This window comes from Telmatherina bonti, assembly GCF_933228915.1.
Source record: "Telmatherina bonti genome assembly, chromosome: 6".
Classification (NCBI taxonomy): domain Eukaryota; kingdom Metazoa; phylum Chordata; class Actinopteri; order Atheriniformes; family Telmatherinidae; genus Telmatherina; species Telmatherina bonti.
The window spans coordinates 38,112,107-38,124,658 of record NC_136624.1 but is presented as its reverse complement, the minus strand read 5'-3'; the positions used below and the strand labels follow the sequence as shown (position 1 = coordinate 38,124,658).

General features: G+C 41.8%; 1 protein-coding gene across 1 annotated transcript; it reads left to right on the top strand.

Annotated features, from left to right (window-relative positions):
• Nucleotides 1–465: 465 nt before the first annotated feature.
• Nucleotides 466–12,239, top strand: pcsk1 (proprotein convertase subtilisin/kexin type 1; the record flags this gene model as incomplete). Its single annotated transcript, XM_079241621.1, has 14 exons — nt 466–654; nt 1,490–1,594; nt 1,694–1,816; nt 4,631–4,777; nt 5,824–5,900; nt 7,388–7,476; nt 8,381–8,553; nt 8,905–9,117; nt 9,209–9,309; nt 9,443–9,676; nt 10,421–10,578; nt 10,673–10,806; nt 10,951–11,112; nt 11,820–12,239. The coding sequence occupies 14 exons, from the start codon at nt 466–468 to the stop codon at nt 12,237–12,239; spliced, it is 2,325 nt and encodes a 774-aa protein (XP_079097747.1).
• Nucleotides 12,240–12,552: the final 313 nt, after the last annotated feature.

The window sequence follows — 12,552 nt, the reverse complement described above, 5'->3', positions numbered from 1 at the left end:
TGATGACAAAACATTCTGCTTATAGGTCCGCGCGCACATTTGTTTGCTTGTTGTGTTTTTCTGCATTCATTCTCCTCCTTTTGGGGATGAAGATATTTTTATCTTTCTCCCTCCTCCCGGGTAGACTTTCTCCCTCAGGAAAGACAACTCAATCTCACTGAAGGTAGACGCCAAGCTGACGTCAGAGCACCAGAAATCTGACGTGTGAGCACCCCCCGCGCAGCGCGCGGACCAGCCCAGCCTCTCCATCAACTGTATTTCCTCCGTTTGGCGGAGCAGCAACGCGCAGTTTTCCCTTCCCTCCATCCCAGACTGCGGTGTCTCCGGGAATAAGAATCACACATCGATAGAAGATCATTTATTATCATCATATCAGGACAAATCGGGACTTTCTGGTTGGTTTTCTTGGGGAAACAAAGCTGCTTGTAAATATCAGTTTTCTCATCTGGTTCAATTCCCTCTGACATGGAAGTGAGATGTCGTCCAGCGGTGATGTGCTGCGTTTTTGCCGTCCTCTGCTCCGCGCTCCCGCGCGCGCTGGGGTCTTCCTACAGGGACAGACAGTACCTGAACGAGTGGGCAGTGGAGATCCCTGGCGGGCTGTCCGAAGCGGAGGCGATCGCCAAAGAGCTGGATTACGAACTGGTCCGACAGGTAAGGCGCTCCCGCCATGGAGAGACACACCACAACAGAAAGAAAAATCCAATAAGAGCTTAAAGGATGTCTGCAGAGACCTGATATGTTTCATTCTAACGCCCAGCTTCTCATTTACACCAAATGTTTCATGGATTTTTCATCCTGGTAGCAAAGCAGGCTGTGTTGAGCTCTTTCTTGATTAATTATTTTGCTTTGCTTTAAAAAGAAAAAAAAAACCCCAACAGTTGCCTTTTCATCTACATTTTCACCACAGTGTGTAAATATAGGACAGGGATTTAATCGAGCTATGAGTCATTGTTTACCCACTTCTAACAACCCATAACTAGAAGAGGCCAGTTGTGTGCATCCCTGACTTCCCCAGCATGACTAATTCATTCCCCTCTTATACAAACATGGTCTTTTGTCTGAATTACAGAGAGAGTTCATTAATTCATAAATATCTGTTGTTATGTCACGAAAATATGCAATGCAGTTATTTTCCTTGCAGTTTTTACTTATCAAAAATCTGATTAATCAGAAGCCAACGCTGATGCTTTACATGTTATTTTACTGTTCACAACACTAATATGGTCATTAAATGCTACAAAATCCTCCAGATCCAAACAACTGCAGGCCTACTTTGCTCTGTTTGTCTCTCATTTGAATAAATGGAAATAAAAATCTGTAAATGCATGGAAATATGCTCACAAACCTTTGGGATTTTAATGATGAAAGACTGTAAACTCTACTGGAGGTTAAACAAAAAGCAAAAATTAATTTGTGTGATGAGCCTCGGCACCAGATGGCTGCTCTTATGTCATTTCCCAGAATCTTTTTGTCTTCCTTTCTGCAGATTGGGGCCCTGGAAGACCACTTCCTCTTCAAACACCGCGCTCATCCTCGCAGAATGAAACGTAGCGCCCACCATGTCACCAGGCAGTTGTCAGAGGATGATCGGGTAGGTGGTCTTTTGTTCCGTTTTGCTTTTTATTTTAAAGATAATCTCAGCCTGATCCATGTACACAAAGCATGAACTGAAATGTTTGTGCTTGTGCAGGTGTTGTGGGCAGAGCAGCAGTATGAAAAGCGACGCAACAAACGAGCGGCCCTCAGGGAGTGTCGGGATTGCAACGTGGATAAGCTGTTTGACGATCCCATGTGGAACCAGCAGTGGTACCTGGTAAGACGCTATGAAAACATCAACATTTCATGATCCAATCAATAAAAATTGACTCCGGAGGTTAATGTCAGCATTTATAGTGGACAGGTAACACATCCAGGGTGTAACTCACCTCTCAGCTAATAGGAATTTGACTTAGCAAGTATAGAGAATGTAATAGATGAATAAACAAATCAACTAATTCATGGAAATGATCTGAACGGAACGAACTTGCAGAACTCTAAGCCTCAGATCCAGATTGGTGTCTGCGCTTCTGTTCATATGTTGTGTCATCTGGGTCTGGTTTGGTCTTCTGTTTGCCGGTCTGCCCTCCCCCGAGACATACATAATGCTCTGTGAGTGCTGGATCACTCCACATGCTGTCCTCGTGTGCATAAAGCTGGGGATCACTGAGGGCATGTGTGCAAAACACTTACAGCAGGTGTGGCTGTACGTTTATATGCGTGCATGTGTGTGTTCACTAAGCGACCTGTCAGGAATGCAGAAACAAACAGTAAACACATGTACTGAGAGAAAACATGACAACAATGCAGCAATAGAATATTATCAAGCAGTTTCAGCCAAAAGAGCCATTTGCTTAATTGGTTACACAGTCCCTTGTGGAGATGAGAGGGGTAGAGAGACTATAATCCAACAGGATGGAGCAGAGAGCGCCGTGCATTAAGGCCCAATTTACCCAGAATAGGCCGAGTCGCAGGGCACAGCATTGTCACAGCTGTGCTATGTTCCTCTTTCACATCCATAACTAACAGATTGACTTTGTAGGGATATGAAAACTAAGCCAAAAATCTTTCCAGATTTTAATCTGTAAATGAAAAAGTATCAGCAACACACACTGGAACAATGATGGAAGGAAAATTAGCTCACTCTGTGCACAATAAGGGAAGAAAAACTCTACCGTGCATCATGTCGCTGTTTCAGTTTTTTGTTTTGTTTATTAACAACTACAGCTCAAATGATCAGTAATAAGTAGACAAGGCAAAACGAGCAAAAAGTTCAGCAGCAAATGTTTACTGACTGTATCATGTCTCATCTCTTATTAAAGGGTTTATCAGGTGAGCCTCAATCTCTGTATGTTTGCTTGTTCACATATTTACCCCTGGCTGGATAAAAGTTGGCTGAAGCAGCGAGTAAAAGGTGTGACACGTCAGTGCTTGTGTGTGCACACGCGGGGAGGAGAGAGATCATTTCTCTCAGGCTTGGCTTTTTTTTTTTTTTGCACCTGCACTAACCCAGCATGAGTCACACTTGTTGGGAATAAGAAAACAAATTGAGATGAATCATTTTTGCTGATGAGGGATGATGACTCTAATGGAATTGGCCTTAAAGTGCCACTTATTGCATTTCCACATCAGGCCGTGTGTGTATCGCTGGAAGAGACGCATTGTAGCTCATCTGAGGCAGCGCAATTTGTCGTCTTCTTCCATTTGGAAAAAATATAGGAGATCTCAGGTGTCGCCTGCTTACATTTGTCAACATGATAAAATGTTGTTTTTTTTTTGTCTCTTGCCTGAATTGATATGTGATGCATATGTGATAATGAATGAAGGGATTAAAGTTGTTAATGCAGAGTCTGAGGCGCATTAGAGACTGTGGAATGTAGGTGATAGATTACAAGACAGTGACGTCAGGTTAGTACGGAGGCTGGAGTTTGGTGTAGCCGTGTAACAGGAGCAGGTTGGTGGCAGAGGTGGCGACTAAGACTGGCATCTTCATCTAAAATGACTGGGTGACTGTCTCATTCTTGTAGCCTGAAATTCCTCTTGTGTGTGTGTATGTGGGGTGTGTGTGTGTGTGTGTGTGTGTATCCATGACAGTATGGGTTTCAGTTTGTGTTCATTTTGCATTGAGAGATCTTGGTGCTTTGCTGCTTGTTTCCACTCATCGAGTCAGTGCAGGGAGACACATAAATGCTGCTGTGTTTGGTGTGTATCAGTAACAGCAATGCAAGCCCCCCCCCCCCCCCCCCCCCCCCCCCCCCCCAGCTACATCCAGCATCAACAAGTGAGCTATTTGCATTGAGAGACAACTGGTGAACAGCTAGTTGGGGGTTAAAGCTTTTCAGTTGATAGTGTGGCACATGTTAGAACCGTTAACAGCCCAACGAGAAGGATGGGCTATATGTGAGAGATGTGAAAGGATGGGTTTAGAGAAAAAAAAGGAATCAATGTGGAGGCCAGTAAATCACAGGGATGAGTCACATCTTGGAGTGGCGTTCTGCAGTGTCTGTGCATAATGCACAGAGTGAAAAAGCTGCGTTCTTTTTATAGTTTTAGCTGTCTCCTGCTCTGAATCACACTCTTCCCAAGGCAGGCAGCAGTCAAGCAAGCATCAACCCTGCTTGTTTTCCATCACTGCCTACTGATTCTGTTAAAGCAGGCTCGCCACACCCCACGCTGCATTTCACCTCCTTAGCCTCATGGATGGATTTCTGTGTAATGTGAGATGAAGCTCCATGCATGACCACAAATATCACAGACGCGCTGTAAGACATTCTAGGGGTTAAATTCACTTGTAGATTTGTCCTAGTGCACAGCACAAAAGCCTGAATTGTTATGACCTTCAAGTATCTGCCTGCAAGAGACCATGCAGTGAGAGTGTACTCAAGCTCTGACAAAAGGAAAGCCGCCAACCCGGTAATGAGCTTCTGTAAAGGTCACTGGCGGACTCAGTGGGCTGGAAGGGACCCACTTCGCCTGACCGTCTGCATGAAAACACTTAAAACTGCCTGTTTAAGTGAAATAGTCAGAGATAATTATAAATGTGTAATTGGATAATGTTCTTTTTTTTTTTTTTTTTGTCCCCGTCTTCCAGCAAGACACGCGGACGTCGTCCTCGCTGCCGAAGCTGGACCTGCACGTGATCCCAGTGTGGCAGAAAGGCATCACTGGAAAAGGGGTGGTCATTACTGTTCTCGATGACGGGCTGGAGTGGAACCACACAGACATCTACTCCAACTACGTAAGACACCGTTTCCATGGAGACAGCCTCTGTCGTCTGGGCCTGCCGTTACCACAGCAACGCAGCTAGTGACACCTTACAAAGAGATTCATAAAGACAGTAATGAATCTGCTATATGATAACAACTGCTTCTGAAGAGGCTTTGCAGATTTTAATTATAAGGGGGAAAAAAAACATATTTTTTTATACTTCCAGCTGTACCTTTTGTCAGCGGTGGTGAATTTGTAGGATTTCTCACTGGACCCACAATGTTTTGACAGTCTGAAAGAGAATGCAGGCCATTACAGGCGTGAATGAACAGGAGCTCAGCAAGGTTTCATGTTGGCAAAGTTTCCATTGTTTAGAGGAACTCTGAAAGCCTGATGTGTGGCGTGGTGTTCAAAACGCAACGCTCTCAGCATCCAGCTGCTGCATCGGCGCAGCCAAAACACGAACAGATGAGGAAAAGGGAAGCATGATGAATCACTGCAACTCCCTCTATAATTAAGGTAATGCTGATTAATTCAGGGATCAATCAACTGAGACGCTCATCCTTAATAATCAAGGCATATGATCAGCATGCCTTTGCATAACTTAATAGCGGTAAAATGAGTCAAAGGCATCTGATTTAACTGAATATAAAAGCTCTTGTTGTTAGGCAGGACCTAACAAGGGATAAAAAAAAATAAGGTGTTTTTTCATAACTCATAGGAATATTTGTAGATTTGATTTGATTTTGCATCCCAGACCACCATGGTAAAGACATAACACACAACTTGCCAGAGAACCTATATAATAACTTATGTTAGTTTGTAAAACTTTGATCCATTTCTCAGGTAAAAGCAACATTTTCAAATAGTCTCAGTGCTGACAGCGGCTGACATGTACCACATTGACCACTGTGTGCAGACTCACAACTCTTTCCACATCACCAGTCTTACTGTAGACATCACCATGGCAACAGGTTGGCCCATAGGAATCTGCTTCGAGGCTTTTATCAGCGGCGACCTCTGACGTAACCCCAGCTTTTAAAAAGACTCAACCGGTTTGCTTTATGTTTCCTAAAGGACCCAGCAGCCAGTTACGACTTCAACGACAACGACCCCGACCCATTTCCCAGATACGACTCCACCAATGAAAACAAGTAAGCCTTTTTATTTACTTACTTGTTTGTTGTTGAAGTTTAATATGTCTCTATGTCTGATGTAGGGCTGTAAAAGATTTTTGTAAAGATAACTTTTCCACAGTTTGCATGTCGAAAGGGTCTTTCTGTCTCGATGTAGTCTCATTTCTGTACTTTTGTATGTAATAACCCAGCAAGCACAAAACGTCATTTGACGTTGATTTATGATTGGATTTAGGTTCTGACGTCAGACACCCAAAATTTATTGTTGGAAATTGATTCCCAACGTCGTATTAACATGTTGATTTGACATCATTAGACGTTGATATTTGGTTGGTGTTCAGTAAGTTCAACATAATATCTTAATGTCAAAGTAACATCAGATGTTGACATCAAACTAACGTTGGGTTATGATGTCAGAAGAATCTTACATTATTACGTCAATCAAATTTTCATTTTCAACCAAATTACAAGGTGATGCAACGTTGGAGTACGATGTCATTCTAATGTCACATTGAAGTCTTGTGCCTACTGGGAAAGGTTGTGGTTCCCAGTGCACAAGCCAGTTCTGTCTACATGACACCCTGATCCATCCATCAATCTTTAGTGCCACATTTTTTAAAAAATGACCATTTTTTTTCAAGTGTACACTTTTTTTAAACAAACACACAGTAATCTTTACATTTACAATGTTCCTTGAAATATCCCTGCACTTCCACTATTGTCAAAGTTCCCAGATTAAAATAAAATGCATGTAATATATAAAAACAAAGAAAGCATATTAATACTATAGAGTAGGTCTGTGATGATGTGCTTTTGTCCTGATTCAATTCAGTTACAATTCTTTTACCGATTCGATTTAAATTGCAATTCTCTTTTTTTTTCAATATTTTTTATTTTTGTAGAGACTAAAAACAAACAAAAAATGTACAAAAACTTTTTTTGCTCATCAGTTTTCTTAATTTCACTTAGAAAAAAACCAACACAGAAGGCAGACCATCGTTCTGCTGCTATAATGCCCAAGAAGACAAATAAAAAGATCAATAAAAACAGTAAAAATGACAAAAATAGTCTAATGAATTTTTTTTTATCTATTTGAAAAAAATTATTTTATAACAAAAAAATACATTATAAAATTGTGAAGCAAAAAATGTAGATATTCAATTTTTTCTATGCGATTCTGGACACCTACTATAAAGCTAAGCGTATCATATTCAAAACATCTAGTTTCTTAAACATTTTGCATCACTTTATAATAGAAACTTTACCCTGGTACACCATAAAATACTGGTCTCCTGCATCCTGGTGGATACCAAAAAGCAGAGGACTACACTACAATCGTTTTAATCTATTGTAATGTAATAAATGGCAATGAAAAGAAAAATTGTTAATTTATTTTTATATTTTGTTAAAGAGTCAATTAAAGACTTCAGTTTAAAAAAAAAAAAAGCTCCGTTGTTCTTAGGTTGGGTTTGAAAGGGTTAACTGAGGATGTCATCTGTTTTCAGGCATGGCACTAGATGTGCAGGGGAGATCGCAATGCAGGCAGACAACAATAAATGTGGAGTCGGGGTGGCGTACAACTCAAAGGTTGGAGGTAAGCGCCAGAACAGAAGTGTCTCTTTACTCCATCACGTTACTCCTCTGCATGTCAGCATCTTCAAGGTGTGATCATGTGATTATTGGTGATGAGAATTCATTTTATTTTGTCCTTTTTAGACTAGTTTTGTTTTAATCTACATCACCACATTCTTTGCTGTGTTTCTTAGTTATCTACACACTCATGCTGCTTTGCATCTGCTCCTTTTATTCATCAGTCGGCTAAATAAAACCTACTTTTATCTCCTGTCCATCCTGTATACCGTGTGTGTGTGTGTGTGTGTGTGTGTGTGTGTGTGTGTGTGTGTGTGTGTGTGTGTGTACATTTACATCCTGTCTTGAACTCAACCGTGACACCGCACACACTGTGAGCTTTGAAACAGAAACTGGGACTGATGTAGGAGTTGTTCCGCTTTGTCTCTTGGGTGTGAAAGCCCTGAGGACGAACCTCAACGCTGGTTAAAACAACACTAAACTGACACAAGAAAAACAGAAACCAGGCTCTCAGAGTGCATCTTTTCATCGTATTTCTTGAATGTCTCTTTTATACCACTGATGGAAGTTACATTTACTCAGGAATTATTCTTCAGCAGGACACAAAAGAGCAGGAAATACGAGCATTTATTTCATGCAGAGCTGTTTTTGCAGACTCCATATGCAGTTTTTATGAAAGGCAAATATCAATATAATCAACTCTTTAAATACCTGAGCTCCTGTCTACCTAGAAAGGATTTATATACACATTAGTGCTGCTCTTAAAAGCACCCCATCATCATATTTGTGGAGTTTTCTGCTACAGTCTACAACTCTAAGGAAAAGCACGTATGTACATGGGTTTTATTCGTAATATATAAAAATAAACCTTATGCCATGCTTTAATACTCGCTTCCTCCTCTGCGCAGGGATTCGTATGCTGGATGGGATTGTGACCGATGCCATTGAGGCGAGCTCCATTGGCTTCAACCCGGACCATGTGGACATCTACAGTGCCAGCTGGGGCCCAAACGACGATGGCAAGACGGTGGAGGGCCCCGGTCGTCTGGCCCAGAAGGCGTTTGAATATGGCATTCAGAAGGTAAATTAAAGCAATGGGCTGTTTCTATTGATGCAATCCTCTAATATATCCAGAGGTGAGTGAAATTAAATAGAACTGGATCAATATAAATTATGCTGCTAAGGATGAGGCTTTATTGACAAGATGTCATCAGCTGTAGTTGTTTGCAGAGATTGTTTGCAGGAAATTGCTCCAATATCAACATATAACACAGTCTGAAACTGTTAGGATTATTTATTCTATTACCTCTAAATAATTAACAAAACATTAGATGCATTAAATTACTTTTGTTATATACTTCTGTATTATATACAGTATATATTTCAGAGCAGGAATAAGTGATAATTCTCTTGTCTTTCTTGCCTCATGTAGGGTCGTGGTGGGAAAGGATCTATCTTTGTTTGGGCATCGGGTAACGGTGGCAGACAGGGTGATAACTGTGACTGTGACGGTTACACAGACAGCATCTACACCATCTCCATCAGCAGTGCATCCCAGCAGGGCTTGTCTCCGTGGTACGCTGAGAAGTGCTCCTCCACCCTGGCTACAGCGTACAGCAGTGGAGACTACACTGACCAGAGGATTGTAAGTAGCTGCACTCGTTTACGTTGTGTTGCGTCATGTCACTGTAGCTTTGATAAGAGATTCATTTCATTATTTGCTTTCTGGTTATTAGACAAGCGCTGACCTGCACAACGAGTGCACTCAGACTCACACGGGAACATCGGCTTCTGCCCCGCTGGCTGCTGGGATATTTGCCCTGGCTCTGGAGCAAAAGTATGCAATTTGCAATCCAAACACTTGTCCCAAACATATACGTATTACATAAAACTGTAAACAACAACTTACAATGTAATAATCCTTTTTTCTTTAATTAAGCTCTCACTAACATGCTTCTTTGCTAAATTAGTCCCAATCTTACCTGGAGAGACCTGCAGCATATTGTTGTGTGGACTTCGGAGTATGATCCTCTGGCCAACAACCCGGGCTGGAAGAGGAACAGAGCGGGGCTGATGGTCAACAGCCGCTTTGGCTTTGGACTTCTCAACGCCAAGGCCCTGGTGGACCTGGCTGATCCAGCCACCTGGAAACATGTGCCAGAAAAGAAGCAGTGTATTGTGAGGGATGATTCTTTCCAGCCAAGGTGTGTGATGGTTCTGCTGCAGCTGCTTTTCAGTCTGTCTCATTATCCTTCCTGTTAGAATATTACTTACCAACCAATGGTCAGTTAGAAACAGGAGATGTAGCAGAATAATACAACTTGGCAGAGAAAATAGTTTATTTCCATTTGTTCTGACTTCTTAGTTCCAACAAAGTAAATCTTCATCCCTGGGATTAAATATCTAAATACTTCCAGGAGAAAAAGGTTTCTTCCTTTCTTTTTTTTTGTGGGATTAGCAGACAAAGTAATTTAATAGAAAACTTCTGCCATGAAACTGATGCTGCTGAGAAACCCAGTTTCCCTATTACCCTCCTATACCCCTGTTTAATCCCAAGGATTTGGGTCTACGTTTCCATCAGAGCTTAATGGTCTTCAACCCCTGCAGTTTAAGGCCAGCTTGAACACAAAAATCCTTTTATTCATGTCCAGAGAAGAGGATTAGCTAAATAAATGGCAAAAGAAATGCCTCAAAATCTGCATATATCTGTATTTATCCTTGTGACAGTTAAGATAATGGAGTTAAGGTTAAGGAAAAAGGAAGTCTGGCAGTGCTGTATTTTACTTTCTGGTGTTTTTTTTGTTTGTTTGTTTTTTTTTTTTTAAATAAAATCTTGTATGTTGCAATAATCAGAATAAGCAGCATTAAGGCTCACATGACAGACATCTGTTGTCTTGAAGAGCTGTTTGTGCGACATACATTCAGTGCCATATTGACTCCTTCCACAGGGAACTTAAGGCAGCTGGGGAGATCACTGTAGAGATTCCAACCAAAGCCTGTGCAGGCCAGGACAATGCAATCCACTCGCTGGAGCATGTACAGGTGGAGGCCAGCATAGAGTACACAAGGAGAGGGGATCTGCACATCACTCTTACTTCCCCAGCAGGTTAGAGACATGAACTCATGTTCACATGAACATATGGATATGTGAGTAAAATGACAAAGTTTTAATGGATCCATTCCTGTGTGTTTGTCCTCAGGCACGGCCACGGTGCTTCTGGCAGAGCGAGAAAGGGACACGTCGTCTAACGGCTTCAGAAACTGGGACTTCATGTCTGTCCACACATGGGGAGAGGATCCTGCTGGTACTTGGACCCTAAAGATCACAGACACCGTGAGTTTCACACATATCCATTGCTAAAAGACCATCTGTCGTTAATATTTGTACATATTTGTAAAAAAAATAAATAAATAAAAAAACACATTATCTATGGAACTGTTGAGCTTAAGATTTAACTATTGATAATTCGTTCCACAGTCGGGGCGTCTGGAGAACAAGGGAAGGATCTTGAACTGGAAGCTGATTCTCCACGGAACATCAGAGAAACCAGAGCACATGAAGAAACCTCGAGTGTACATTCCTTATAACGCCGTGCAGAATGACCGTCGAGGTGTGGAGCATATGGATGACATGATGGAGGTGAGTCTATTGCCTTCATGCTGCAGGACAGAGATGAGTCAGAGCAAACCCCTGATTTATGATGATACATACAGAGTATAAGAGGGTAAACTTAGAAGTTTCCACAATATTTCTTTACAGCAAGTTGTCACACAGTGACATGTTGCAGATTTTGTCAATAAAAAGATAAAGACCAAACAATAAACTATATATAGGAATGAACAGTACAATGAACTGGAATCTTGTGATTTGCTTCGTGGTACTTTGCGAAACCAAACATGAGAAAGCTGAAATACTGAACCAAGATGACTCAGATGAATAACCAGGAGGTTTTGCAGTGAATGTGATGCTGCAAAATGGACAAATAGAAAATTGCAGTTGATGTTTCAGTCAGAATAAGTCTGAACCCTTAATTTGTGACTGTCATCTGTGTTTACTAAACATAGTAGTTAGTTAGAAACCTGCTCCGCTGTTTTGGTACCACGTTAATATAAATTTAAAAACTGCTTTACAGTCTTCAGCAACATGAGTGAACAAATGTATGAGCATTACCAACACAAGCAAAAGAAGTTTCTGGTTGTCAAGGTTTCATTTTGAGTTCAATTTTATGTGTCTTATATATAAAACAGAACCAAAAGTCTTAGTTAGATCCATAAACACTTAGCGAGGATTATTGTTGTCTCAGTTTGTGTGATAACGGCATGTCTCCTCTTTGTCTGGTCATCCAGGAGCCCACACAGGTCCACTCGCCTCAGAAGGCTGAAGCTGTCCAGGCATCTGCTTCAAATCCAGAGAAGGAGCCTGAAAAGCCTTCAAACTCCTCTTACTCCCCCTCTCTGGCCTTGCTGCGTCTCCTGCAGACAGCCTTTAACCGACAGACCCCTGCGTTGCAGCCGCCCCAGCTGGCGCTGAGGCCCTCCTCGGTTTGGAGGAAGCAGCAGCTGAGCCAGAACCTCTCCCCTCCCACTACAAGGCTTCCACCAGAAAAGCTGTTCCAGGCGCTGGACTTGATCAACAAGTACCGTGGCCCCGAGGACAGCATCTACAGTGACTACAGCGATGGTTTCTACAACAACAAACCTTACAGGCACAGAGATGACCGACTCCTGCAGGCCTTGTTTGAGATGCTTGATGACGATCGGAAGTGAGAGCCAGGAGGTGCAGAGAGGAGATGAAGAGTGGTGTTGGTTTGGGAGCAGAGGAACAAGGGGAAGGGAGGTGAAAGTAAGCAAATGAATGCTACTGGGCGTGGAGGAGAAGATATGAAATACCCAAAATGCTGCATTTCTCATCTACTTTTCTTTGATTGGATATTTAATTCCTTTATTTAGCCATGCAAAAGTTCCTCAAACATTTCAAGAGATTAACTAATGTGGAGCTTCTCTGCTGTAAAAAGCATCTTTATGTGGTGAATATCAGATCCATTGATCAGAAGAAAAGAGAGTAGGGAGTTATGGTGGC